Here is a 24,455-nt window from a genome sequence, read left to right on the forward strand (position 1 = left end):
TTTGTGACTTAAATGTGTGAGGTACACGTGCCAACCACGCTATGCTTATACAGTTACACAAAACATGCTAACTCTGCTTTGTAAAGGAAAGCCATCACATTTTTCAACATTTATGCTGGTCAAGGGAGCAAGTCCATCACAGAAATTCAAAGAGGCCCTCTTTATCATCTTTTTTACAGAAAGCTGCTAGCTAAATGCTAATACCAGGGCTCACCCATCCTGACAGAACTATCTCTTTGGATTAGTAGGAATGGAAGGGATTGAGCTGAACAAAAATTCGGGTTTTACCCTGCTTTGTGCAAACTACTTTACCTTTAGTACAAGTACAGGCAGATCTGTGAGCTCCTCCAAGACACTGCCCTGATACTCGTTCTGCATGAAGACTGGTGCTTCGTCATTCTTATTGATGACATTGATGATGATAAGAGTGTGGTTTTCCCATTTTCCATCAGAAGCTACAAGCCGAAGCTCATAACGTTGTTCTTGTTCATAATCCAGAGGCTGAGTGATGAAGACAGTTCCAACCTCAGGTTCCACATCAAAAACTCCTTTCAGATTTCCTGATGTGATCTGATACCTTAGTTTGGCATTTGCACCTAGAAGAGAAAGCAAATGACCACTGCCTGTCCACTCTCTGAATGCTCAATGCAGCCATGCACAGCGGACAAGTATCCAAGAGAAACCTTATTTGCCCAGACTGATAAAGTGTGTGTGGGAGATAAAACACAGAGCCACAAACAGCATGATCCACGTATGTAATTTGAAGGGGTTGTGTAGGGTAGTAGGGAGTTAGGTCTGCATTTGTATTCACAAACATAATTCTCAGTCACAGACAAGCATGTGTTTATCGATAATGAAGGAATTATGTGCCTCTAATTTATCGTACATTCATTTGCCAATAATAAAAAAATAACACACTATTAAAATACTAGAAGCTATTTTTTCTTAATGTTTCCTAAACCTCCCATTTAAAATGCCAACGTTCCTTGATTGTTGTTTTTTTTTAACCACTGGATGGTGCTAAAATATAACAGAAGCCCTCTTTTTGTGCAAGAATTCATCTCTAGAAGAACATTTCACCTGCATAAGAGCTGTTGTTTGACTGTTGCAAAACATTTAGGAATTAAAAAAAAAAAGTTTGGCGCTTCATGTTTACTTATTTGAAAAGGAAAAAAAAACCCATGACACTGCATTCCAGGACAAAAAGTCATTTCCCAAATAAAATAGGTGATAGCTGGGAGTAGAAAGAATATTGAGCATTTTAAGTTGTGAGTCATCTGCAGATGAGGAGACTAGAGCAACACGGATAGCAAGAAACTGAAAAGGCTGTGCTCGGAAGGGCTTTTCTGCCTTTGCAGCCTGTCTTTCAGCATCATTTCCTAGCTGCTTTTGCCAAATCCTCTCAAGTGCAGCAGCTGAGTTTAAAAGACCTCTTCTCCATCATGGGCACCAAGAGGCACTGGCATTAGAGCATGGCCACCGAAAGGAATGGTCAACTCCCACCTGCTCTCAGCAACATGCTCCTCTGGTGCTCATTTGGACTCCGTCACCACTCACCAGCTTGCTTTCCTTTCTACCAATGAGTTTGTTTTCTTCCAGCAAGTTGAGCTGGACCAACTCAAGAAAGGAGCAAAAAGGCCTCAGCAGAAGCAAAGCTGAGGACTGACTGGTGCATGCTGTTGGACTGGCTCAGCATGTCTGGCCTCACCACACCATAGGAAAAGTTTCACACCATCAGAGCTGAGGTAACACTGTGAGTCCCAAAGGGTCTAGCTTTCCCCTTTTTTGGCCTGCCTTATTCTTGCCTTCTCCCTGACTTCACTTCTGGCCATGTCATGCCACATTTTCTACTGTTCGACAAATTATTCCACAAGCAGATTCAACTCCTTCTCCTTAATTTAAGAAAAAGCACACAGGTTTGATTTCCTTGCAATAGCAATAAATAGAACTGGCTCACAGGCAGCTCTGTAAAGCACAGGAGTCAGCACAAAGCAAGCACGTGCTCAGGACTGAGTTTTTGTGTTACCTCTAGTGAAGTTACAGCAGGGTTGTAATTCCAGGTGATTTCATTCTGCCCCAAAGAGATTGCCAGCTAGCTTAAGCTTTGCACTGCAAACCTAAGCACCTAATAGAAGAAAACGCTGCCATGTGCCCAGTACTTGTCTCTTCACTTTCACAAATGCTTAATCACTTCTTGAATGCAAAGATTTGTTTGCCATTAAGGAAGTAGCCCTATACACAATACAGAGTAATACTAAGAAGAATTAAAGATGTGCAGGGCAGGCTTACTCACCTTCATCTTCATCATCTGCTGTTGCTGTCACAACAGGACTCCCAACATCCCTGTCCTCATCTATGCTGACCTCATACACTGACCGAGGAAATGCCGGAGCATTGTCATTCACATCGCTGACAAAAATCCTTACGTAGGCCGTGTCTAAGGAGATGCAAGAGGAACATGCAGACTAGAAATGGCAGAGGTAGAACACCTTGTTCAATTCCAGACAGCTCACATTCCCCTCAATTCCAGAAAAGTTAAGGAACCCAACCTCTATTATCTTTTACCCAGTATATAATTCCTCATTTGTTTTACCTGTGTTGGGATGCCCATGAACACCAGGTCTAGCAGATTCTGAAGAGTCCTGAGACTGAACTTCAATCAAGTAAGAGGCTCTTTTCTCTCTGTCAAAAGATGCATGGGTGGAAATAATTCCTGTCTCAGGCTCAATAGTAAAGAACTGGTAATCCTCACTTGCATCTTTCAATATTAAGTAGTGAACCTAAAAATGAAATAGTTAAGAAAGGGTGTGTTTTCCACTTCCATTTGTATGTTCAAATGCTGTGAGCTCCCCCTTCCCTAGTAGCCTCCTGGGGCTGTCAGTAAACTAGCAAGACTCTAAAGAAAGACAGTTCATCTCGACAGAATTTTTTGTAGTCTTTTGCTCATTTTGAAATTAAAACCCCCCAGAATTCTCAAACATAACAGCTGTACCAATCATATCAAAGCCCATGAAGCCCAGTATCTAAACTCCAACAGTGGCCAGTAGGAGCAATTAAGAAAGATCATGAATAACAGAAGGACAGAGAATGCATGGAATGACACCTTCCCTGGTGTCTCCTCAGCTTCTAGCAACCCATTGTGCTTCTGATCTCAAAAAAAATAGGGCTGAGAGTTTGGGTCTGGTTCAACAGGACTGAACAAATGAAAACCTCCACTGATGAAAGCTATTCAAACTCTTCCCTTTAACAAAGATGTGGCTTCCTTCTCTGAAAAAAACATTTTCACCCCCACCCCCAAGTCATGCTCAGAGCACCACCAGGCATTGCTACCACACAGGTTGTTCTTCAGAAGCTGCAAAATGAAAGTTTCAGAACAGCAAACCTGTACTAGCCAGAGTTCCCTCCCAAAAGAGCTAGTAGGATTTTTGGAAAAGGCTCAGGAAAATGCATAGAAAATATGCAGTTTCCTTCATAACACTGCATTTTCCAAGGGTTGGGTTATTATGACAATGATGGTCAAATGTTGGTTTGACCAACTCTTTGACCAATGATGGTGAAATGAAATGTTATTTAATTGACCATATTTAAACAACCGTATTTAACTGACCACAATCATTGATGGTCAATTAAACAATGAACTGAAGAGACAAGAGTTTTGAAACACATTCTGCAGCCACCTCCATTTGTCATGGGAGCTACTCTGAGAATCATGCAGCAGTGCTTGGTCATGGTTGCTGGATCAGGATGAGCTGCTGTGATGCAGGATCCCAAGATCACGAACAGCATCTTTACTGCCTGCACCCCATATTATGCACTTCAGCCATATGCTAGGCAAATGCTTGACAAGTGCTATAACAAGTGTTCGTGGCTCATTACCCTGTCACTGCTGTCTGTGCACTCTCACTAATTGCAGTACTAAAACTTGCCTATTTGGAGGAAAAGAATTGAATGCAAGGTCAAACCTGTCCATGTAGGCCAGAATCCAAGTCCGTAGCTAACACCTGAACCACAGAAGTGCCAACATCAGCTCCTTCTGGCACTGATACCTCATAGTTAGAAGACATGAAGAATGGAACATTATCATTGACATCTGAAAAAACAGGTGAGGGGAACCATGGTGAGAAAATTTTTGAAGACTTTCTTTTACTGTATTTTTTTCCATAGTCATAATTTTGCTTGCAGAAACAAGTTGCATTGTTCATAGTAAGAAGTAATCTTGCTTTGAGTCTTCGTATTTTCATGGCAGCTGTCAGGAGGCATTTTATAGACATTCAGCAGTTTCTGGGAGACATTTGCCTAACCTCAGCTAAGATACTAGCTAATGATTTGACTGGCGATCTTCTTTTAGTAATTCAGTAAATGCCAGGACCAGGAAGCCTTTCATCCACAGACTATAAAGAGCTGCTCATCTACAGCAGTAGTTAATTTCAGCATTTTAATTAAGGGCTGATTAACATACAATGGAAATCAAAATTGCTGAGTCTATAGAGTTGACAAAGACTGCGTGTAAAACAGCCTTTCCTGGCCTCTGCAGGGCAGCACAGCCACAGTTATGTTAGGCTGTAGGACCTAACGATTATGTAGGATGCAGTTTCACATTAGGTCCCCTCATCTAACTCCTGGCTGATGTCCAAAGGAACCATGCTGATCTTCCCACTCTTGCCATCCTGCTCTGAGCCACGGGACCCCCTTCTCATGAGCCGGATCACACAGCCCCATGTCAACAGTGCTCATTTTGTTGCTCACAGAGAAGACTGACTTTCTGGAGACAATGGGGCTAACTGATCTGACACTCTCTGTAGCTGCATATCGCCAGATCCAACACAAGGGACACGGTGAAGGAAAGGAAGGACTGCCCCAGTGGCGGCCATCTGCAGGCAGGTTGGATGAGGCACAACAAACAGCCAAGTCAAGCTTACATCAGTGCTGGTCCTGCTTGTCTTCCTTGCCTGACCTCTGCAGAGAGCTAAACTGGAAAAGGTATGTCCAGTGTTTTGAAGAACCAGTTTCTGACACATTTTCTCCCTAAAAGTGCTGTGCAGGAGCAGGCGGGCACAAGGGAACGGCAGGAGAACTGTGGCAGCACCGACTCGGATCCGTTTAAACTGCTCTGGAACCATGTCCTCCTGCTCAACCCATGACAAATCAGTCTGGTGTCCCTCTTTGTCTGTGATATGAATAAACGCAGAAATGCTGCATACTCCCCTACATCTTTTTGCACTTTTCGCAGTTTAACAGCCACATTTTTTAAAAGTAATTTTCCTATTTTAAGAAAGTCATTTTCCTCTGTTGTGGCACAGTGCCAAAACAGAGGAGTCATAATCACAGTTCCTCAGATCTATCTGTCTTTACGAAGCGCAAACAAAATTCTTAATATCTCATTCTAAAAACCCTTAAGTACACATTTAGTTCTGCTACTGCCACATGACTCCATTGATTCTGACACACGACTATTTGCACAACCAGTGTCTTAAATTACTTTTATTTTTTTTAATTTAAGTTGTCGGTGTGGGCTCCTGTAAATCCCATTTTCTTTCTCTCATATGCATAATCATCTGTGGAAACTTCTAAGAGTTTGGGGTTTTTTTTCCCTCCATATTTTATAGAAGAGAATATGTCTTGTTAGAGATAAATTTCAACAAATTCACCGAGCAATGTAAGGAAAATAAGATGCAATAAAAGACTTACTTTTCTGTATGCTTGTGCATACGAAACTTTCTGGTGGTTATTTCGCTCTTAAAGGTGTTTAACTCGCTTTTTTTCTCTCACTAATGGATACGTGTGTGTAAAACTTTTTTTCCTATGAAATACTGAGTTATTGAAAAAATATTTCTGCTTGTGAGCAAAATGAAATTTCTGCCAAATTCTGATACCAGTAACAGCACTATAGGAAAAAAAATTTGGGATGGGGTCCATAACCTACAGTGAGGCTCAGACCCTGACTTGAAGCACTCTTGCTCTACAAACCTGAAGGGTTTTTGCCTTGGTGGACTGTGGAAGTCAGGACAATGCTGTGATAAAGTGAAACAGGGAAGCTGGATTCCCATTCAAATCACGACTTAGGCCTCTCATTTCCATGGTGGTGAGTGAGACAAATGTTTTTGCTGGAAACTTCACTTATTCATGTTTTAATCTAAATGTCTGTATATGAAAAAGAACTCCATTACTGCTTCAAAAAGCAGGGATTAAAATCAGGTGTATAGTTTCATGTGTATCTATAGTAGAGCCTTACAAAAAGATCCCACTACAAGGAGGGCTGGATCAAATCTTTGAAGACTGTACCTACTGTCAGGACCCTTGCATTTTCATTTCTACAGTTCTAACCTCGATGTTAAATAGAAAATTGTGAATGTAACAACCACCTCTAAACAGATTTGGCTTCTGTTTGGTATCTATATGAGCTGTTTCTCTTTCTATAGCACAAAACATTTCTAGTAATACTTGTCTCCTTTCAATAGGCTGGAGACACTTACTAGATTCTCACTCCTATCAAAAGAAAACCTTTGCAACTACACTTATAGAAGCAGGCACTAGTGTTGTGTAAATATTTACACAGCTCATTTTTGCATTATCACATTTTCACATTTTATAGTTGCACGCAGAATTTGTCTCAGGCAGACCTTCCCAATGATGGCACAACTTCCTTCTACAGTATAGAAACATACAAAGCATTCTTAGGTAGCTTGGCATGTCACTGGTGGTACTTTAATTTGTGATGTTACACTAAATAAGTAAATAAAAACAGTCTTGTTCTGAATGAGCTGTTCTAACAGCAGCAGAGCTTACCTGTTACATTCACACAAACAGTGGTAAAGGATGCTAAAGGAGTCATTGCTACGTTTTGTGCCCGGACTGTCAGGGTGAAAAATTTAGTTGTCTCGAAGTCAAGTGGTTCAGCGACTAGAAGAGAAGCAGATCCATCAGCTCTGTTTGGCTTCAGATAGAAACGAACTGGCATGTTAGTCTCTGGAACTTGTCCCTCCTCCAGGTTATACGTAACCCTGGGATCACCAAGTGGGGATGTGGCTTTGATGGTCTGAAGAAGAAAAGAACCACGACATATGTTCATGAAGCATGGGATTGTAAGTGTTAAATGTTCAGCTTGGTGGCAAGAACATACATGCATATGTGTTCTTCAAGAATATATGTGCCTGTATGACTTGGATAACAGACAGAAGAGAAACAGTTTACAGAGCTGATTTTCATTTCACAACAATGATGTTTGCTGCAGGTCTTCAGTCAGCAGTAAATTTACCTGCCTGCAAATATGTCAAGCAAAAACTCCATCACCAGCTAAAGGAAACCCCTCCTCCCTCCTCCTTCCAAAATCAAAGCAAGCCAAAAGGAGACTGTTTCTCCAATGAGTGGTTCATTTTACCAGGCAAGACACAGACACAACCTAAATTGTTTGCAAGTGCTTGGATATTACATGCAGGAGAAGGAAGGCAGGAATTATCTGGCAATTTATAGAGGAGACTATCCTTAAAGAATAATTCTGTACAGGTCAAAAAAGAACTAGACATGGGTCTTGCTTCTCATTTAAAGCTGCTGCCTGCAGGAACACACCCCGAGGGCTGTTTGCCACTGGGAAAACTGCTGCCAGCTGAAATGCTAGCCTGTTCTGCAAATAGTACTCCTCACACACTAACAGGATACACAGCGGTGAAGGCTGACAAGGAAACAGCACAAGGCAGTAAGGTTGCAGAGGGAGCATCCATGCACTCTTAACATGGAGACAGAACACGACAGAGGAAGAGGTTGAAATGAAGAGGGAGGGAAGTAACATACCACTATTTTGGTGTCACGAATGGTGTTTTCGGGGATGGTTACCCAGTATCTGCTCTGCTCCCACTGGGGCGGCTGGCTGAGAGCATTAGTGACAGTTACCGTCAGCTCCACACTGCTGCTTCTGTTCCCTCCATCTGTCGCTATGATATAGCGACTAATGAGTGTTGTCTGTGAAATGAAGAAGATCAAGGATATTTGCAAACCATTTTGTAGGAATCAAGAAATTGCAGTTAACCCTTTGCAGTGGATTTGAGGGGTGAGAGGTTGTGCTGTTCCAAGCACAGTTACTTTATCACAGTATCACAGTATGTTTGGGATTGGAAGGGACCTCAAAAGATCATCTAGTCCAATTCCCCTGCTGGAGCAGGAACGCCTAGGTGAGGTTGCACAGGAACATGTCCAGGTGGGTCTTGAATGTCTCCAGAGAAGGAGACTCCACAACCCCCCTGGGCAGCCTGTTCCAGTGCTCTGTCACCCTTACTGAGAAGAAGTTTTTTCTCAAATTTAAGTGGAACCTCTTGTGTTCCAGCTTGATCCCATTGCCCCTTGTCCTATCATTGTTTGCCAACGAGAAGAGCCTGGCTCCATCCTCATGGCACTCACCCTTTATATATTTATAAACATTAATAAGGTCACCCCTCAGTCTCCTCTTCTCCAAACTAAAGAGACCCAGCTCCCTCAGCCTTTCCTCATAAGGGAGGTGCTCCACTCCCTTAATCATCTTTGTTGCCCTACGCTGGACCCTCTCCAGCAGTTCCCTGTCTTTCTTGAACTGAGGGGCCCAGAACTGGACACAATATTCCAGATGGGGTCTCACCAGGGCAGAGTAGAGAGGAAGGAGAACCTCTCTCGATCTACTAACCACCTCCCTTCTAATACATCCCAGGATGCCATTGGCCTTCCTGGACACAAGGGCACAGTGCTGGCTCATGGTCATCCTGTTGTCCACCAGGATCCCCAGGTCCCTTTCCCCTACACTGCTCTCTAATATGTAATTTCCCAACCGATACTGGAACCTGGGGTTGTTCCTGCCCAGATGCAGGACTCTACACTTTTCCTTGTTAAATTTCATTAGGTTATTCCCCGCCCAACTCTCCAGCCTGTCCAGGTCTCGCTGGATGGCAGCACAGCCTTCTGGTGTGTCAGCCACTCCTCCCAGCTTAGTGTCATCAGCAAACTTGCTGATAGTACACTCTATTCCCTCGTCTAAGTCGTTAATGAATATATTGAATAATACTGGCCCCAGTACTGACCCCTGAGGTACTCCACTAGATACTAGTCTCCAACTAGACTCCGCACCATTGACTACCACTCTCTGGCTTCTCTCCTTAAGCCAGTTTGTAACCCACCTCACTACTCTATTGTCTAGACCACACCTCCGCAACTTAGCAACTAGGATGCTGTGGGAGACTGTGTCAAAGGCTTTACTGAAGTCAAGGTAGACCACATCCACGGCTCTGCCATCATCCATCCACCTTGTTACATTCTCATAAAAGGCTATGAGGTTGGTCAAGCATGACTTACCCTTGGTAAAGCCATGCTGACTGCCCCTAATAACCTTCTTATCCTTGATATGCCTTGAGATAGCACCAAGGATAAGTTGTTCCATTACTTTCCCAGGGACAGAGGTGAGGCTGACCGGTCCCTTTACCTGGGACAGCGGGTGGTTCACGTATACCCAGCCTGTGCTGGGGTTGATCTGGAAGTATTCCAGCTGATGCTCCAACATAGAGTACGTGACGGCAGCATTCGCGCCTTGGTCACTGTCATGAGCTGCAACACGGAGGAAACTTGTCCCCACTGGAGTGTCTTCACTGAGGAAGTCTTTGAAGAGACAAAGGTATTGTCAGCAGGTCTTGCTCTGTTTTACCAGGCTGTACATAAAAGAAATACTACTGTAAGACCTCATAGTCCCCATCACACGAGATCAAATGTTTCTGCAATGAGGCAGGTTATAAGTACTGTCATTAAGTGTCTACAGCCTTCTTTCAGTTCCCCTTCCCTTTCCCCTGACATGTTGGTTGTTAAGTTAGATGCTGGTGAAGCAGGTTTAGTGATGATGCCGTTTCCAGCACTTGTGCCTCTTCATAGCAGTGCTGGCAAACCCCAAAGCCACCCGCCTGCTGCTTTAGATCACAGCCCAGGTTGCTGGGCTCAGCTGCTGATAAAAGCAGGCTGTCACCAAAAGGAACTTCTTGTGAATTGAATTAATCCTGAATGTGAGCAGTGGCAGCATCGCCAGCGGGAGGCAGTAGGTAATCGCAAAGCATGAAGACTCAGCTTAAGGTGAAGTTCCCCCAAACACCCCAGTGTTTTGGAGAAGCTGCCCAGGGCAAGGGCAATGAGCACTTCATAGAATCACAGAATAGTTTGGATTGGAAGGGATATTCAAAGGTCATCTAGTCCCGCCCCCCGCAATGAGTAGGGACATCTTCAACTAGACCAGGTTGCTCAGAGCCACATCCAGCCTGGTCCTGAATGTTTCCAGGGATGGGGCATCTACCACCTCTCTGGGCAACCTGTGCCAGTGTTTCACCACCCTTATGGTAAAAATTTCTTCCTCATGTGCATTCTGAACCTCCTCTCTTCTAGTTTAAAACCATTACCCCCTGTCTTACCGTAACAGGCCCTGCTAAAAAGTCTGTCTCCGTCTTTCTTGTAGGCCCCTTTTAAGTACTAAAAGGCCACAATTAGGTCTCCCCAGAGCCTTCTCTTCTCCAGGCTGAACGACCCCAACTCTCTCAACCTGTCCTCACAGGAGAGGAGTTCCAGCACTCTGGTCATTTTTGTGCCCTCCTCTGGATCCTCTCCAACAGGTCCATGTCTTTCCTTTTCATACATATTATCCCTTTCCTTAGGTCTCACTCCCTGTTCCCACCAATCCACCTGAAACAGAGGGTGTGCCTTTGTGTCCATAGTTATAGACAGATCAGTCCCTCTTTGAACCTGCTTTTATAAATATCTTCTAAAAATCTGGTGGCAAAGAGTCGCAGAGATGAACTACCCACTGCATAGAAAAGTAATCCGTTTTGTCTTTCTAAGGCCTGATTCCTGGCAGGGACATCAACAAAATGATGGGAAGTCATGAGCAGTCATTTCTTACTCCCCTCCTGTCTGCTAGGAATCGTTTCATACAAAGCTATCACAGCACTGCTGGTTGCATCTTTTCCATATCCCAGTCTTTAGACTGCTCTGATCTGACTTTGGTACTGCTCTTCCCCCCATCCTCAGCCATCCAGTCCCCATTCCTTCTCCAAGTAGGTACGGGTGCTTGCCTGATCGAGTTTTTGAGCCATTTCCATGCACTAAGGCTCCATCAGCTAAGTGTGTTGAAACAGCCGTGGCAGTGGGAAGGATGTTGCAGTTGGGTTTAGACAACCCTGTCAGTCTAGTTAATCACTTCTTGTTCAGAAACTGTTCGATATCTTTGATCTCCCTTGTATGTGTCTCCTTTAGCAATTTTTAGATGACACAATCAGATTTGCACACTATTTATAGAGTGGGGTGGCCATATTTTCTGTTTTAATATACACAGTCTGTGGCAGTGGGACAGTAAAACCTTAAACCACCACAACCACCTGCTCCATGAACACATATTTGAACTTTAGTTAGCTTCCATCATCCCCCAAGATATTTAATTGGCCTAGGTTTCATGTCCCTGGTATGTCAGTAACAGCTAAAGCTACTCTCAAAAGAGATTCACTTGCACTAAAATAGATTAATGAAAATAGATTTTTTTTTCTAAGAAACACTGTAAAATATCCTTTTAATGTTTAAACTTACACTTTTAGAGTCAAATCCTGTGAAATCGCATGGTAAGAAAATATACAAAACAACTTGGAAGGGCCCTACTTTCTCATTTCATGTACTTCTGCTTGCTGCTGGCATAACTGACTTACTATACCATCCCTGCTGCACCAAGATAAGCATTTCTTTAATGTCTGTTTTGCAGGCAGATGATAAGATTCTTTGACCAACATCCTAATGCAGAGCAATAAAGAAAGAGCAGTTTCCAGGAAGAACAGAAACCTATGACTAATGGCATTTGATCTTGATAGAGAAAAAGCTATTTTTAATTCTGTGACGTACAAACATTGATTACCTATGTATAGATGCTGGAAAAGCACTATGCATAAAGTGACCTCATTATCTGCAGTTTCCCCATCCCAAAGGGCTGCCTTTGCTTTAGGACCTTTGGTGGTTCCCTGTGCTCATTAGAACAATAAAAAAATCTGCCTGTTCCTCAGAAGTGCCAAAGTCACCATGATTACCAAATGCAATCTCTTGGTTTCACCACTTCTGAAAAAAAAAAATCCTGGGAAATTTCACCTGAAATACGTTTGAAGGTAGGGTAGAAAAGTTCACCTTTACACAAACGTTACCTTTACCTCAAGGACTTCTCTGCTCTGTCTGAAAATATTTCTCTCCAGTGAGATCACTCCCACCTGGTTTCTCAGTGCTGCTTTGGCCAGGTTTGCAGAAAATCCTGGTAGGAATGCAGAAATGTCTATTCCTAATCTGCGTATTTTGACCAACATGGCACTTGGAGTTAGTCACTATAAGATACTCTAAAAGGTGCAACACAATTTTCTTTCCATCCTTGTGCCTAACTCCGAAGTGTAGATGTATACTTCGACTATTTCCTAGCAGGTCATTTCTCCTTGTTAAAATCCTGCCATATAACCATCCAACCTCTTTTTGAATCCTGCTGGCCTCTCTGATGCTAAAGATGACTTATTTATGAGCCATGTTCATTTTAATAAGTCATTGGTCACTACTTGACTTTTCCATAGAAGTGGTAGAACATCTCCAAATGGGAGTTGTCACATTTTTTGCCATTCTTGGTGAGGCAATTACGCAAGGAAGGGCTTATCCTCATCCAGCAACTAGGGAGTATGCTCGTCACTTGTAGGTGACATCAAGTGTAGAGAGTCCCCGTGTAGTGAAGTGCATGATTTTTTACTGGAGAAGCATCAAGTAAAATTAAAGGAAAGACCGATGAAAAGCACATCGTGGGGAACGGCATCAGGACAAATGGGCAAAGCCAGCTCAGCAGTGTAATTACAGGAGGCATCAGGGCTCCCAGTCAGTTGCAGGCTAGAAGCCAATGATTTTGGGCTGACAAGAGATAAAGAGCACTCTAGCCTCTTCAAACAAAGGTCCTGTGTTCCAGAGACACAGATGACAATTGCTCTTCTAGCTGGGCCTGATGACTTCTCAGCTAGGATGCTGTGTTTTGTTTTGGGGCATCAAATAAAAATTCAGTGTGCAGCAAAACAAGGCAATGAAAAGTCACAAAGGAATCACATCTGCCTAATTTGTAGGAGTGAATACTGTCAGTATTTTTAAGAGTATTGCAGTGAATAAGCCACAAGGACAGTGATCAGTTCTGCATACTTCTACTGATGATGGTTTAAGAGGTAACTGGCTTAGCAGAAAAGGAAGACTGGTCACCTAAAAAACTGACCATTTTTATATGGAACTACTAACCAGGCTCACGTTGTGGTACTGAGACAAGTGGTTAAACACTCACACTGATAGCGACTGTTCTCAAACTTGGGATCGTTGTCGTTGACATCAGCAATGAGGACGGTGACCTGACACACACCGATCAGTGGTTCCTGTGCCTGGTCGGTGGCAGTGACAGACAGCGTGTACTCCCTCTGCTGCTCCCGGTCAAAACTCTGTGTGGTCGTGATGACCCCTGGGAACACAGACACCTCCTGTCCTGCGTGTCACAGCCTCGGTACTGAATTTTCAGAAAGGGACCAGCACATCTCCCACACAAGAGGAAGCTCTGACTGCACGCAGCACAACCATCAAGTTTAATCCACACCAACCCTGCAATGCATGTCTTGGACAAGCCCAACTCCAATTCCCCTGTCTCTCCTCACATGCCACACACTACCAGGACTCAACAGCTTTCTCCTTCTCATTGAGAGGCATCTCTTAGGTTTATGCCAGTGACAGTCCAAGTAACTGAATATTTCAAATCCAGCTCATTATTTCTCTGGGAAAGAGCCACCACAGAAGGCACAAATGATGTGACCAAATTCATCTCTACTATGGGAGCTGGAGGATGCCTCATTGAACAGATTGAAATAGGGTAGACTCACATAGCTCAGTTAATAAATTGAACAATTTTCTCCCAGTACACAACTTTTTCTCTCCACTGACCAGGTCTCTCCCTGTCTCAGCTCTTTTCTTCTATTTTGGAGACTTTAAATCAGCCTCCTGGAGGCCACCTCCAGACCTGTCTCTGCTATGCCAGGGACCGGGATTCTGCTGCTCTTTTGTTGGTCCTTCCAGTCTCCTGTACAGTCTTGGACATGCAAATACCACACCTTACTGTTTTGACTATAGAAATATCAACAAGTTTTATAACACCTTCATCTGAAATGCATCAAGACTGTCTGTCACTGCCCTGTTCTGGCAAGAGAGTTTTGCCTCTATATGCATCACCTGGACCTCCTATTTGTGCATGAGATGAGAAATAAACCATTTTAAAGAACTGTCAGGCCACACTGAAGGGAAGAATAAACTCAAGCTGTTAGAGTCACACTTTCTGCTCTGCATTCTTACAGCTACACTTGATCCAACAGGTGGACAACTGATACAGAATAGGTTTTTATCTTCTTATTGTACTGGTGTTTGTTTCCCTACTTAATTTGTCATTTAAATCACTGTCATCTAAATTCAATGTATTTTCATGGCTATCCCTATAGTCTAAACTTTTTTCATTGCTTATTCTGTAAGCTACTATAGGTAACCCTGCAGTTACACTGTTAAAGCATGAGCCCACATGGACACACTCATACAGTGGCGTTCTCATTACAATTCAATAACGTTTTCATTTTATCTCAGTAACCTGAAAGCTACTGACCTGTGTCTGGGTCAATGCTGAAGCCTAGGGAAGCTCCATCTTGGTGCATGAGCCCATACTTCACCTCTCCGTTGACACCAAGGTCTGCATCATGGGCTTCTACCTGTAGCACGTACGTGCCTGGAGGCTGATTCTCCAGAACCCAGGTGCTGTCGCTGTAGTAAGCACACTAAAAACACACCCAAACATCCAGCCCTATACATTACACAGAGCCACAGGAATTTGTTGCACAGTGTCAATATTTCTTCCAGCACATGAGAGGAACTCAGAAGAAAATAACTTCTATTACTTATACTCACAAAGAAATCCAGCTCTAAGGGAGAGGACAGAAAAAAGGCTTTACACTTTAAGTATGAAGAAAGCTATTAATAGCTGTGTGTTCACTTACAGATGCATTCTGCTCTGCAAACACAGTCCTTTGAGCCCCCCAGCAACCAGCAGAAGCCAAGAAGAGTCTATAACTCCAATTATGGATGGGAAAAGAATAGCTGCAGAGAGACACCTTACCTCTCTGAAGACAGGCTTGTTGTTATTAATGTCGTTAACTCCTACAATAACCTCAGCAAAGCTGCTGAGAGGGGTGGGTCCCCCCGAGGCGTTGTCATCTATCGCGGTGATGTTCAGTGTGTATTGTGGCCCTTTCAGGTTGGGAGGTGGGTTGCTGCGGAGTCTAATGATACCTAAATTTTGAAACATAAAGTGTCATCTTATTTTACTATGTAAACAAGCACACATAATGAAGTGAGCATCACATTTCTCTGCCACCGTATCGTCGGTTCAGTTTGTATTTTGGTTGTAAAGCATAGGATTCAGTCATCTTAGACCACACAGTCGTAGGATTGGGACCCCAAATTTTGGCTTCTATTTGGCGAATGACCATCACATCAAAGAGCTAATTATCACTGATATGAAGCATCCCTATTTGCAGATTATATTATTACGGTGCTTTGATGATTTTCATCACACAGGTGAAGCAGAGTCAGTACAGATGAGACAGTAAGTAACTGCATTCTAAAAGCTCTTCCCTTACCTTTCTGACTATCCAGTTCAAAGTTGCCCTCCTCGTTACCTCCTGTAATTAGATATAGTAGCCCATCTCCATCAGGGTCCTTTGCCCGAACAGTAGCCACTAAGGTGCTGGGACCAGCATCTTCCGAAAGGAAAGTTCTGTAACTGATACATATAAGGGAGCAATGGCAGCACATTCAGTACCAGAATAACCAGCATCATATTAACCATCAGCCAGGAGCTGTAAATTCACTATGAATGTAATTTTTTTTAAGTTTTGGGCATGCAATCATGCAATCTTTAATCAGTTTAAGACAAGACTTTGATCATCGTTACACTGCAAAACAGCATCACTTATATCTTAAAGATGAAAAAAAGGACCAATATCTGTCACACAGTGCTTCTCATGTCACTATCTACTAATGGAAAGCATCAGATACTACAGAGGTAATGTAAATATGTATTTAGCTTTGTAAACAAATGTATTTATGTTTTGTATTCAAAACATGTTCACACTTTAAACTCATTGAAAAAGGTATTCATTCAGGAAAGGAAATAAGGCATTTGAAACAGGGCCTTATAAAACAATTTGCTGATAATAAAATTAAGTTTTAATGTTTGCTAACTATCATCTTAATCTGTTACGTATGTATGCATGGGCAATCACTATGAGACCTAGAAATCGACACAGTCAAATTTATTTCCTGTAGAGTTAAATCATGTATTCATTCTGTTCTCTCTAAATAAAACAGTTGCTCCATAAAGTCAGTGAGCTGGTATCACAACTGCTGTATTTTTTTGATACAATCTAGAAAGGAAGGGTCAACTTCTAAGCCTTTATTCATATAAATTATCCCTGGATTTCACTGGTACTTATTGCTGCACAAAACAACAAGTAACCATTTAGCCAAGTGTTATTAAGGTTACGCATACAAACAGCATCTTTAAAAACCAAAGCAGGTGTTGAAGCTGGCTTACACGGACTGGGAGAAGACAGGAGCCTCATCATTCACATTGGCCATTCGAATCCGCACCGACGCCGTCCCCGTCCGAGGGGGATGTCCTTTATCGACAGCTATCACCACAAACTCATACATATGGTTTGCTCGCTCAAAGTTCAGCCTCTGATTAGAATTGATGACCCCGTGACGCGTGATGGAAAAATCAGTGCTCTGGATGAAGTAAGAGATCTCAGAGTTGGAGCCAGAGTCACAATCTGTTGCAAGCACTATTAGAGAACACATTTAGCAGAATGGTCATGGTGCAGAAGAGATTTGGTTACGCTATTTCCTACTGAGTCAACTTCAGAAGATACTTTTGGTTTTTTTTCTTTTGAGAACAGACATCACCTAAATCTGTTTTATCCATGAAAGTCTTTTTTTTTTTGTGGTAAAAGCCTGGGAACTCAGCAGGAGTCTGGGAGTAAAAAAAGCAAACCAACTCTTCCCCTCCAGCCTGAGTGATCGCAGCAAGGTGGGTTTGCAAGAGAGCCGTGATCCCAATACTACACAACATGCTTTGTACAAATAGCAGTCAACACTGGTAATTACCGCACAATCAATATGCATCTTAGTAGAACATTATCAGTCATAAACTGTGTCCTCACTCTCTCCAGGGATGCTGTTCAAATTTAATTAGCTCCCAGCTATGTTATAGCTAAAGTACTTTTTAATTACCTGCTTCAAGGTACAAAGAGTGATTAAACATTCCTTCCCAGCAACTGTTTATTCAGTACTTGGGTGTCCCATCTGCTCAGAAGCAGCAAATCAGCAGAACAAAGAGCTGGAGCTCACAGTGTTATGTCAAAAGTGATTTTAAAGAGCAGGAGCTCACCTCTTTAATTACCCTGCCATTTTTCTAGACAAACAATGAGGCTTCACATCACACCCACACTGGCATTAAACAAACTCTTTATTCTACCAGGAGGATATAGATGCAGCCATCACGTTAGCACAGAGCCTTTTGGAAGTGATTTCAGTGCCTGTAACAAGCACATGGACACCCTGGCAGGCAGCTACAGCATCATCCAAACATCCGATGAAGCAACAATGACTTACCACTATCAGAATATTAACTCAGAACAGAAAAGGGGAAGAGAAAGATTTCAAGAAGTGCACTGAAATGCTGTGCAGAGTTGCAAAAAAACCCCAACTACCTCTGCCCGTAGAAAGTTATTCATCTGGGTTTGAAAGGACATTTATGGTAGTTGTAACATCTTTTTTTAAACATCTCTCAAAATCCTGCTGTGAATAAATATTTGTGTGTCTTACAGACTATAAAAGCAAGGGTTTAAGAGTTAATCACTATCTTGATCCACTGAAAAATGAAATATATTAAAAACTCAACAAACTAAAGTGACTTCGAATTGTTACATTTAGCGGTCAATTACTGTTTTTAGAAAGACATGCACAAAGCAATAAACATTTAATTTAAAAGGTTATGATTTAATCTACAAAGTCATTACCAAGACATTGTAACCATTTACAAAAATACATTTTATGTGCTTAATAATCATACATCTTTTTTTGCCCAGATGTTTTCTAGCAAGCAGGGAATGTGACATTTACTTCCATATGGCATCCTGGGGTATATTAGAAGGGGAGTGGTTAGTAGGTCAAGAGAGGTTCTCCTCCCTCTCTACTCTGCCCTGATGAGACCACATCTGGAATATTGTGTCCAGTTCTGAGCCCCTCAGTTCAAGAAGGACAGGGAACTGCTGGAAAGAGTCCAGTGCAGGGCAACAAAGATGATTAAGGGAGTGGAGCATCTCCCTTATGAGGAAAGGCTGAGGGAGCTGGGTCTCTTTAGCTTGGAGGAGACTGAGGGGTGACCTCATTAATGTTTATAAATATGTAAAGGGTGAGTGTCACAAGGATGGAGCCAGGCTCATCTTGATGACAGCCACTGATAGGCCAAGGGGCAATGGGTACAAACTGGAACACAGGAGGTTCCACTTAAATATGAGAAGAAACTTCTCAGTGAGGGTGACAGAACACTGGAACAGGCTGCCCAGGGAAGCTGTGGAGTCTCCTTCTCTGGAGACATTCAAAACCCGCCTGGACGCCTTCCTGGGTAACCTCATCCAGGTGTTCCTGCTCCGGTGGGGGGATTGGACTAGATCATCTTTCGAAGTCCCTTCCAATCCCTAACATTCTGTGATATGACAGAGATGTGACACAGACAACGCCAACAGCAACTGGGAATTCATTCCCCTTCAATTTACTCCGTTCTGCAAACTGATCTGCTCTGCAAAGGTATTTCAGGGATCACGTAGCCACCTCAAACAGGTCTGTGCAGACTGTACCCATGCTCTGAGATAGTTCAGTGCAAGTTGACTCCAGCTAAAGATTGGTATGTTAGCACAAAGCCACCCACTACTGCTCTGAGCCCCGCTGTGCTGGCACAGCGGTGCGGCTGAAGGAGCACACTCACCTCTGCTGAGAGCACTCCTCCCTGCTTTGCAATCATGGCTTGTTTGCATCCTAAAGCACATACAGTGAGCATAAATCTGCCCGTACTAAGTTGGCAGACTGACTCAGCTAGCATAGCATCAACACTACAAACATGATGGAAGCCAAACTTCAAGTGTGTTACAATAAAAATGCTTGATGGCTAAAATCTACATTTAAGTCATCCACAGTTTCAATAAATGCCATATATCACAGTATTCTGTTCACTACCATCCATAGCAACCCAGTCAGTCACAGAATGGAAAAATTTGTCTTGTATTTGGATTTCTGTTTGTTTGTGAGACACCCAGATGTTGTAACCATCCCAGCCCTCAAGGAACTATAGCTAGAGTAAGAACTGCTTTTTTATTTCCTGAGATGATTCTTGCTTGGGCAGTCAGAGTTCATGGCTCAGCACTCATCCAGCACAGGGGTACAGGTAACTGCACATATGGCTTCCTTGCTACCAACGCTGATCTGCCCTGCAATGCCAAATGAGCCCTCACCCACCCCAATTTTACTGACTGCCACCTCGCATTTTATTTTTCTAGAAGCCTTTCTAAATGTACCCTGTGTTGTAAAACAACCAAATGGGATGCAATTGCAAACCATACTGCACAGTTTTGCTGTTCTGCTTGTCGTGGACATGGGGTGTACTTTTCTCCCCACAACTGGGTGAATTTTAATCAGCTTTACAAGTCTACTGGAGAGAAGAGCATTCATCTTTTTAACCAAAATCACATGCTAAGGAAATTTGAGGAGTTGATCATTCCAATCAACTTATTTCTTTCCAAGAGCCAATAAACCAAAAAATGAGCCACAGTAAGCTCTGAACTCTCTTGATAAGTGTTCAGAGAAAGCAGCCCCTGCAGCCTTTTTATCAGCACGTGGCTGCACAAGGGAAGCCACATTCTTATCACCACTTCGACCTTCATGCATTCAGCTTCAAATTCAGGAAATTTACATTGTTGTCTTCAAAAGACACACCTTAGTCATGTAAACTTTTGCTAAGTCTTGCCTTGGCACTTACACATTTCTCACACAGTTCATAAACTTGCTGAGGTCTCAGTCCACGTTCCCATCACCCACCGCAGTCCTGGCCTCTACTTCCAGTTTGAATACTGACAGCAAGCCTGTAAGTATTCTCCCAGTTTTAGGCAGAACACATTTGTGGCATGCATCATGTCACAACAGATGTCACTCTCCAGACATCTTTGAAGGCATTGAACTGACACCAGTAAAACAGGCTGGAGAACAGACTTTAATTCCCTGTCTGTTGGACTCCATAGACTGAGACAAAAGATGCAGTGCCATCCAAGTTCAATCCTTAATTATGCAGCCATGGCATTTTGAGAGTGACCTTGAAGCTTTGCTTGGAATTTGGGGCTTCAAAGAATTTCTAGTAGCTCTAATCTTTCAACAGGATACTATCCAAGCTTCTAAAAATGTTACATGCACACTCAGGGCTTACATGCAATTGATATGCAGCCATCTTAAACACATCAAATTTGGAATGATGACTGGTAAGCCACAACCATGAATATAAAAGTTCACAGGGTTTCCGAAGGCTTCTCCTTTGACGCTTTCTAAGTCCATTATACAGTGTCAATACCTATTTGATAAAACTAGCTGCCTATTTAATAACCTCTTTTTTTTTCTTAACTTATTATGAAAAGAAAAACTAGTTGCAGTTGCTTCCACAAAAAGATGACCAAGCTGAGTTAAAATACAGCCACAAGATTTAAAGGAAACAAGTTATGGCAACCCAGTAAGTCACTGCCTGTCAGCTGCCTTAGCTGCTCCTGGGCTACCATGGGATCCCTCCTTGGGCAGAGCTGTGTGACCCAGCACAGTGGTCCTCACCTGAAGACACCCACAACTCTGCTTCCAGGATACCCAGCAGCCACCTCCAGCCCTCCAGGAAGGTAACCAGCCACATCTTACGAGAGACAGCCCTTCCTCATGGTGAGAACACGAAAACATAACGCAAACTGGTAAGTTCATGGCAAGACTGCAACGAAAGGTACCAGCATGGTCCTCACCTTGCAGCAGAGATGTGCCGACAGGAATGGTTTCGGGAATATTGTCTCTGCTGTAAATAGAGTGTTGGAATTCAGGTGAACAGTCGTTTTCATCAGTGATGTGGACCATGACCTGAGACAAAAGGACATGCTGAGAGGGAATTTTAGTTTCTACACTTTGAAAAACAGGCATCCCATTTTGGACACTGCCTGGGAAGTCATTCCTTTTGCTGCTGTCCTGTCCTTACATCTCTGATGCTAAACTTTTTCCTCATGCTTCTCCTGTAACACAGAGGTATTATCTCCTCCACTTCCAAGCAGATGGGAGGCAAAACCAAATAGAAATAATAAAAGATGCCCACAGAGTCTAGATCTGAACCCAGCTCAGAGCCCAGCCTTCTGCCTGCACCATAAGACGTTCTCCCTCCCGAGCATCTTCACAAGTTTTCTGGGCTATCCATGTGCTTAACTAATCCTGTTGACAAGGTAACCAAGACTGCAGAAACAGTGGGTAGAAAGTGAAGTGATCCACGTACCTCAGTCACCGTGCTAAGGGTGCTCTCAGCTTCCATGGCTCTCAGCAGCAGGTGGTAGAGGTGGTGCTCGCTCTCGTAGTCCACGGGGTGGGTCAGGCTGAGCTCTCCGCTCTCCTGCCTCACCCTGAAGAGCCCGCTGGGGTTCGTCAGCAGAGTGTATGAAAGAGGCTGGCTCTGGAAAGAAACAGCCTCAACAACCGCCACTCTGTAAAGAATGAGAGAATAACCCTTTGCTTCAAAACAACAACGAAAGATGACTCCTGAGTGCCTAGAAGAGGAAGATGAGAGGTGAAGTGCTCCCTGTCAATGCTGGGCTCAGCTTTGTATTCAGCCTGGAAACCCCCATGTCACAGGGAGCCCACCTGCCCTCCCTCCTCCCACCAAGATGACACCCTGACACAGCAGGGCTTAGATAGCAACACATTTCAAACCTCATTAACTTGAAAATGTTTTTTTCTTCCCTTTTGCACCCTTCCAAATACTTGACAGCAGTTACTATTTTAACTTCAGTTATATAGGTAACCAAGCTACTATGCTTTTGACTTTTTTTGAAGCTTCAAATGATGGATGGAAGACCCATGAAGCACAGGGCCTTTCCAGATCTTGCTGTCCACCTTGGCAGGACATCAAATGAATGTTTCCCACCCTACCATGACTTACGTTTTGAAGCTCCACCTCTCACAGCAGTCTCTGGTCAGTGTGATAACACACTTTAAGCCCATGTCAGTGAAAGCTCTAGGTAAGGAAACAAATTTCCCTGCTCCTCCTCATTCAGTCTCTTTTACGGGGTAAGTGGCACATATCCAGCAGTTTTTCCTACTTCATCAGCTTATTTTGAGATTTCCTACTCCTTAATGGCCCTGTGGCACTGCTCCACCTGCTACATGGTGCTTTAAAAGCCGATGCTGCTCTCCAGCAGCTGAGCAGTGACAATAAAACCAAAGTCAGCTTGGCAGCATCTCCCCACTGTGGCTTGGCTTAGCAGCTCTTCACCCAAACGCAGAGCCCCACGGAGACCCAGCTGAATCTATTTGCACTTCACACGTGCGTTGTTATCTCAAGAGTGTGGCAATGACTGCCTTTCTGAAAACTTAAATATAAGTTAAACAACTCCAAGTCCAATTAACTAAAAGAGAGTCCTTTGCAAACACTCCTACCTGAAGTGCTCCAGGAAATGCGTAGCCCGAGTTTGGTTATTTTGATTAACAATGCAATGCAGTAAGACCCCAAGAACATTAAAACAATCATTTCAGCAGAATTCCAGCACCCCAGGCTACAACATGTGCCACACTGGATACTCTCAAGCACCAGAAAAATACATAATTTCTTTTAGAGAACACAACGCTATTTTAAAAGTGTAATAGGCAAACACATATGCACAGCCCTGACAAGCAGCAACACCAAAAAGTCGCTTTATTGTGCGTCATGAAGTTCCTCTCAGACTGCAGGGGGGACACTCACCTAACAAAGTCCAACTTACTTTTCTCCTGCTGGAGTATTTTCAGGGACAAACACACTGTAGGACATGTTAGTGAACTGTGGGGGCCGGGAACCCGCCAGGATGGAAACGGAGGCGTAGGGGCTTTTGTTGCCATATTTGTCGGAGGCTTCCACCGTAACCACGTACTCCTTGTTCCACGTCAAAGGCAAGCCAGTCGTCATGATAATACCGGTATCCTTATCTACTCGGAATCGCTCTTCACCACCTATCAACATAAGCACAAAGCTGATCTGAAAAATGCCCCACAGCAAGAACATTTGCATCTTCAGTATTTTAACATAAGCCATCCTCAAACTGTCTGCCTATGTCCTTGCAGGAACTTCTTTTTACCTCTCCAGTTGTGCACCTTATCTCTCACTCATACCATGCTCTGTTGAATGGTGCAGGTATAAAAGAGACATGGACGGGTGAAAAACGGAGCCTTAAGCTAATGGTAAGGCTGCAATTGATTTCAAAATAGACGTAAAGCAAAGAAAGCGGCAGCAAGAAAGATTCCCATGCACATATCTGTTTTACCTAAAGCACCTCTAGCTTCTACTTGCTGTATCTTCAAGGATTCTCCAAGGGATAAAAATCAACCAACAAAATGATAAAATCGGAAACAGTTAAGAAAAATCTGCAATTTAACAGAATTTTACCAGACTTACCTGCAATGAGTGTGTAAGTAATCCCAGCACTGGTATTTTCATTGTTATTGTAGTATGCGACAAGCTGGTAGACGAGAGTGCCTTTTCGGGCATCTGGGTCAACACGTGCCAGGTAGGGGTATGGGTACATGGCCCAGGACAGAAGTTCCTCTTCTGGGGCAAGGAGTGTCACGTGGCAGAGGTACCAGTCGTTATCTGCAAACGATGCACACATCTCTACATAGCCTGTTCACAAACTTTAGTCGGGAATGTTTAAGATCTTATCCACTACTATCTCTACACCAAACTGAATTGTCCAGTACATTCATCTTATTGCATGCACAAAAAATTCAGTACGGAAATGGACTTTGGCAGCTCGATGTGCATTAAGTGCAGTAAACAACTAATTAAAAATCTATTCAATAATAGCTTTTAATTAGTTAGATATACATGTTGAATACTATGTCAGTTACACCTCTTGCCATGAAACAGTTTTAAGTGCGTATTTATCCAGAGTCGAGTGAAATTGGGCCTTTTATTTTCAACAAACTCAACATAAATGTTGCCAGTTTACCAAATCGGTTGATTAAAATATTAATTAAAATCTAAATTAAAATATTTTCTCTTAAAAATTGGCAGAAGA

The 24,455-nt window shown here is 43.1% G+C and overlaps 1 protein-coding gene across 1 annotated transcript in view; it reads right to left on the reverse strand.

The window, feature by feature from the left end:
* Positions 1-23,978, reverse strand: part of LOC308053257 (neural-cadherin-like) — a gene marked incomplete at its 3' end in the record, with an annotated part of 43,923 nt that extends 19,945 nt beyond the window's left edge. Inside the window, exons 1-16 of the mRNA XM_080364114.1 lie at positions 23,834-23,978; positions 23,166-23,391; positions 21,686-21,890; positions 21,171-21,282; positions 16,658-16,907; positions 15,702-15,844; positions 15,179-15,351; positions 14,672-14,840; positions 13,322-13,492; positions 9,440-9,612; positions 7,789-7,956; positions 6,787-7,036; positions 3,963-4,090; positions 2,594-2,780; positions 2,294-2,437; positions 313-596 (exon numbers count right to left, since the gene is read on the reverse strand). Of these exons, the coding sequence (XP_080220240.1) occupies positions 313-596; positions 2,294-2,437; positions 2,594-2,780; positions 3,963-4,090; positions 6,787-7,036; positions 7,789-7,956; positions 9,440-9,612; positions 13,322-13,492; positions 14,672-14,840; positions 15,179-15,351; positions 15,702-15,844; positions 16,658-16,907; positions 21,171-21,282; positions 21,686-21,890; positions 23,166-23,391; positions 23,834-23,963 (2,913 nt within the window). The 5' untranslated portion in view covers positions 23,964-23,978. The remainder of the gene's footprint in view (positions 1-312; positions 597-2,293; positions 2,438-2,593; positions 2,781-3,962; positions 4,091-6,786; positions 7,037-7,788; positions 7,957-9,439; positions 9,613-13,321; positions 13,493-14,671; positions 14,841-15,178; positions 15,352-15,701; positions 15,845-16,657; positions 16,908-21,170; positions 21,283-21,685; positions 21,891-23,165; positions 23,392-23,833) is intronic.
* Positions 23,979-24,455: the final 477 nt, after the last annotated feature.

This window comes from Nesoenas mayeri (assembly GCF_963082525.1).
Source record: "Nesoenas mayeri genome assembly, chromosome: 2".
NCBI classification, from domain to species: Eukaryota; Metazoa; Chordata; class Aves; order Columbiformes; family Columbidae; genus Nesoenas; species Nesoenas mayeri.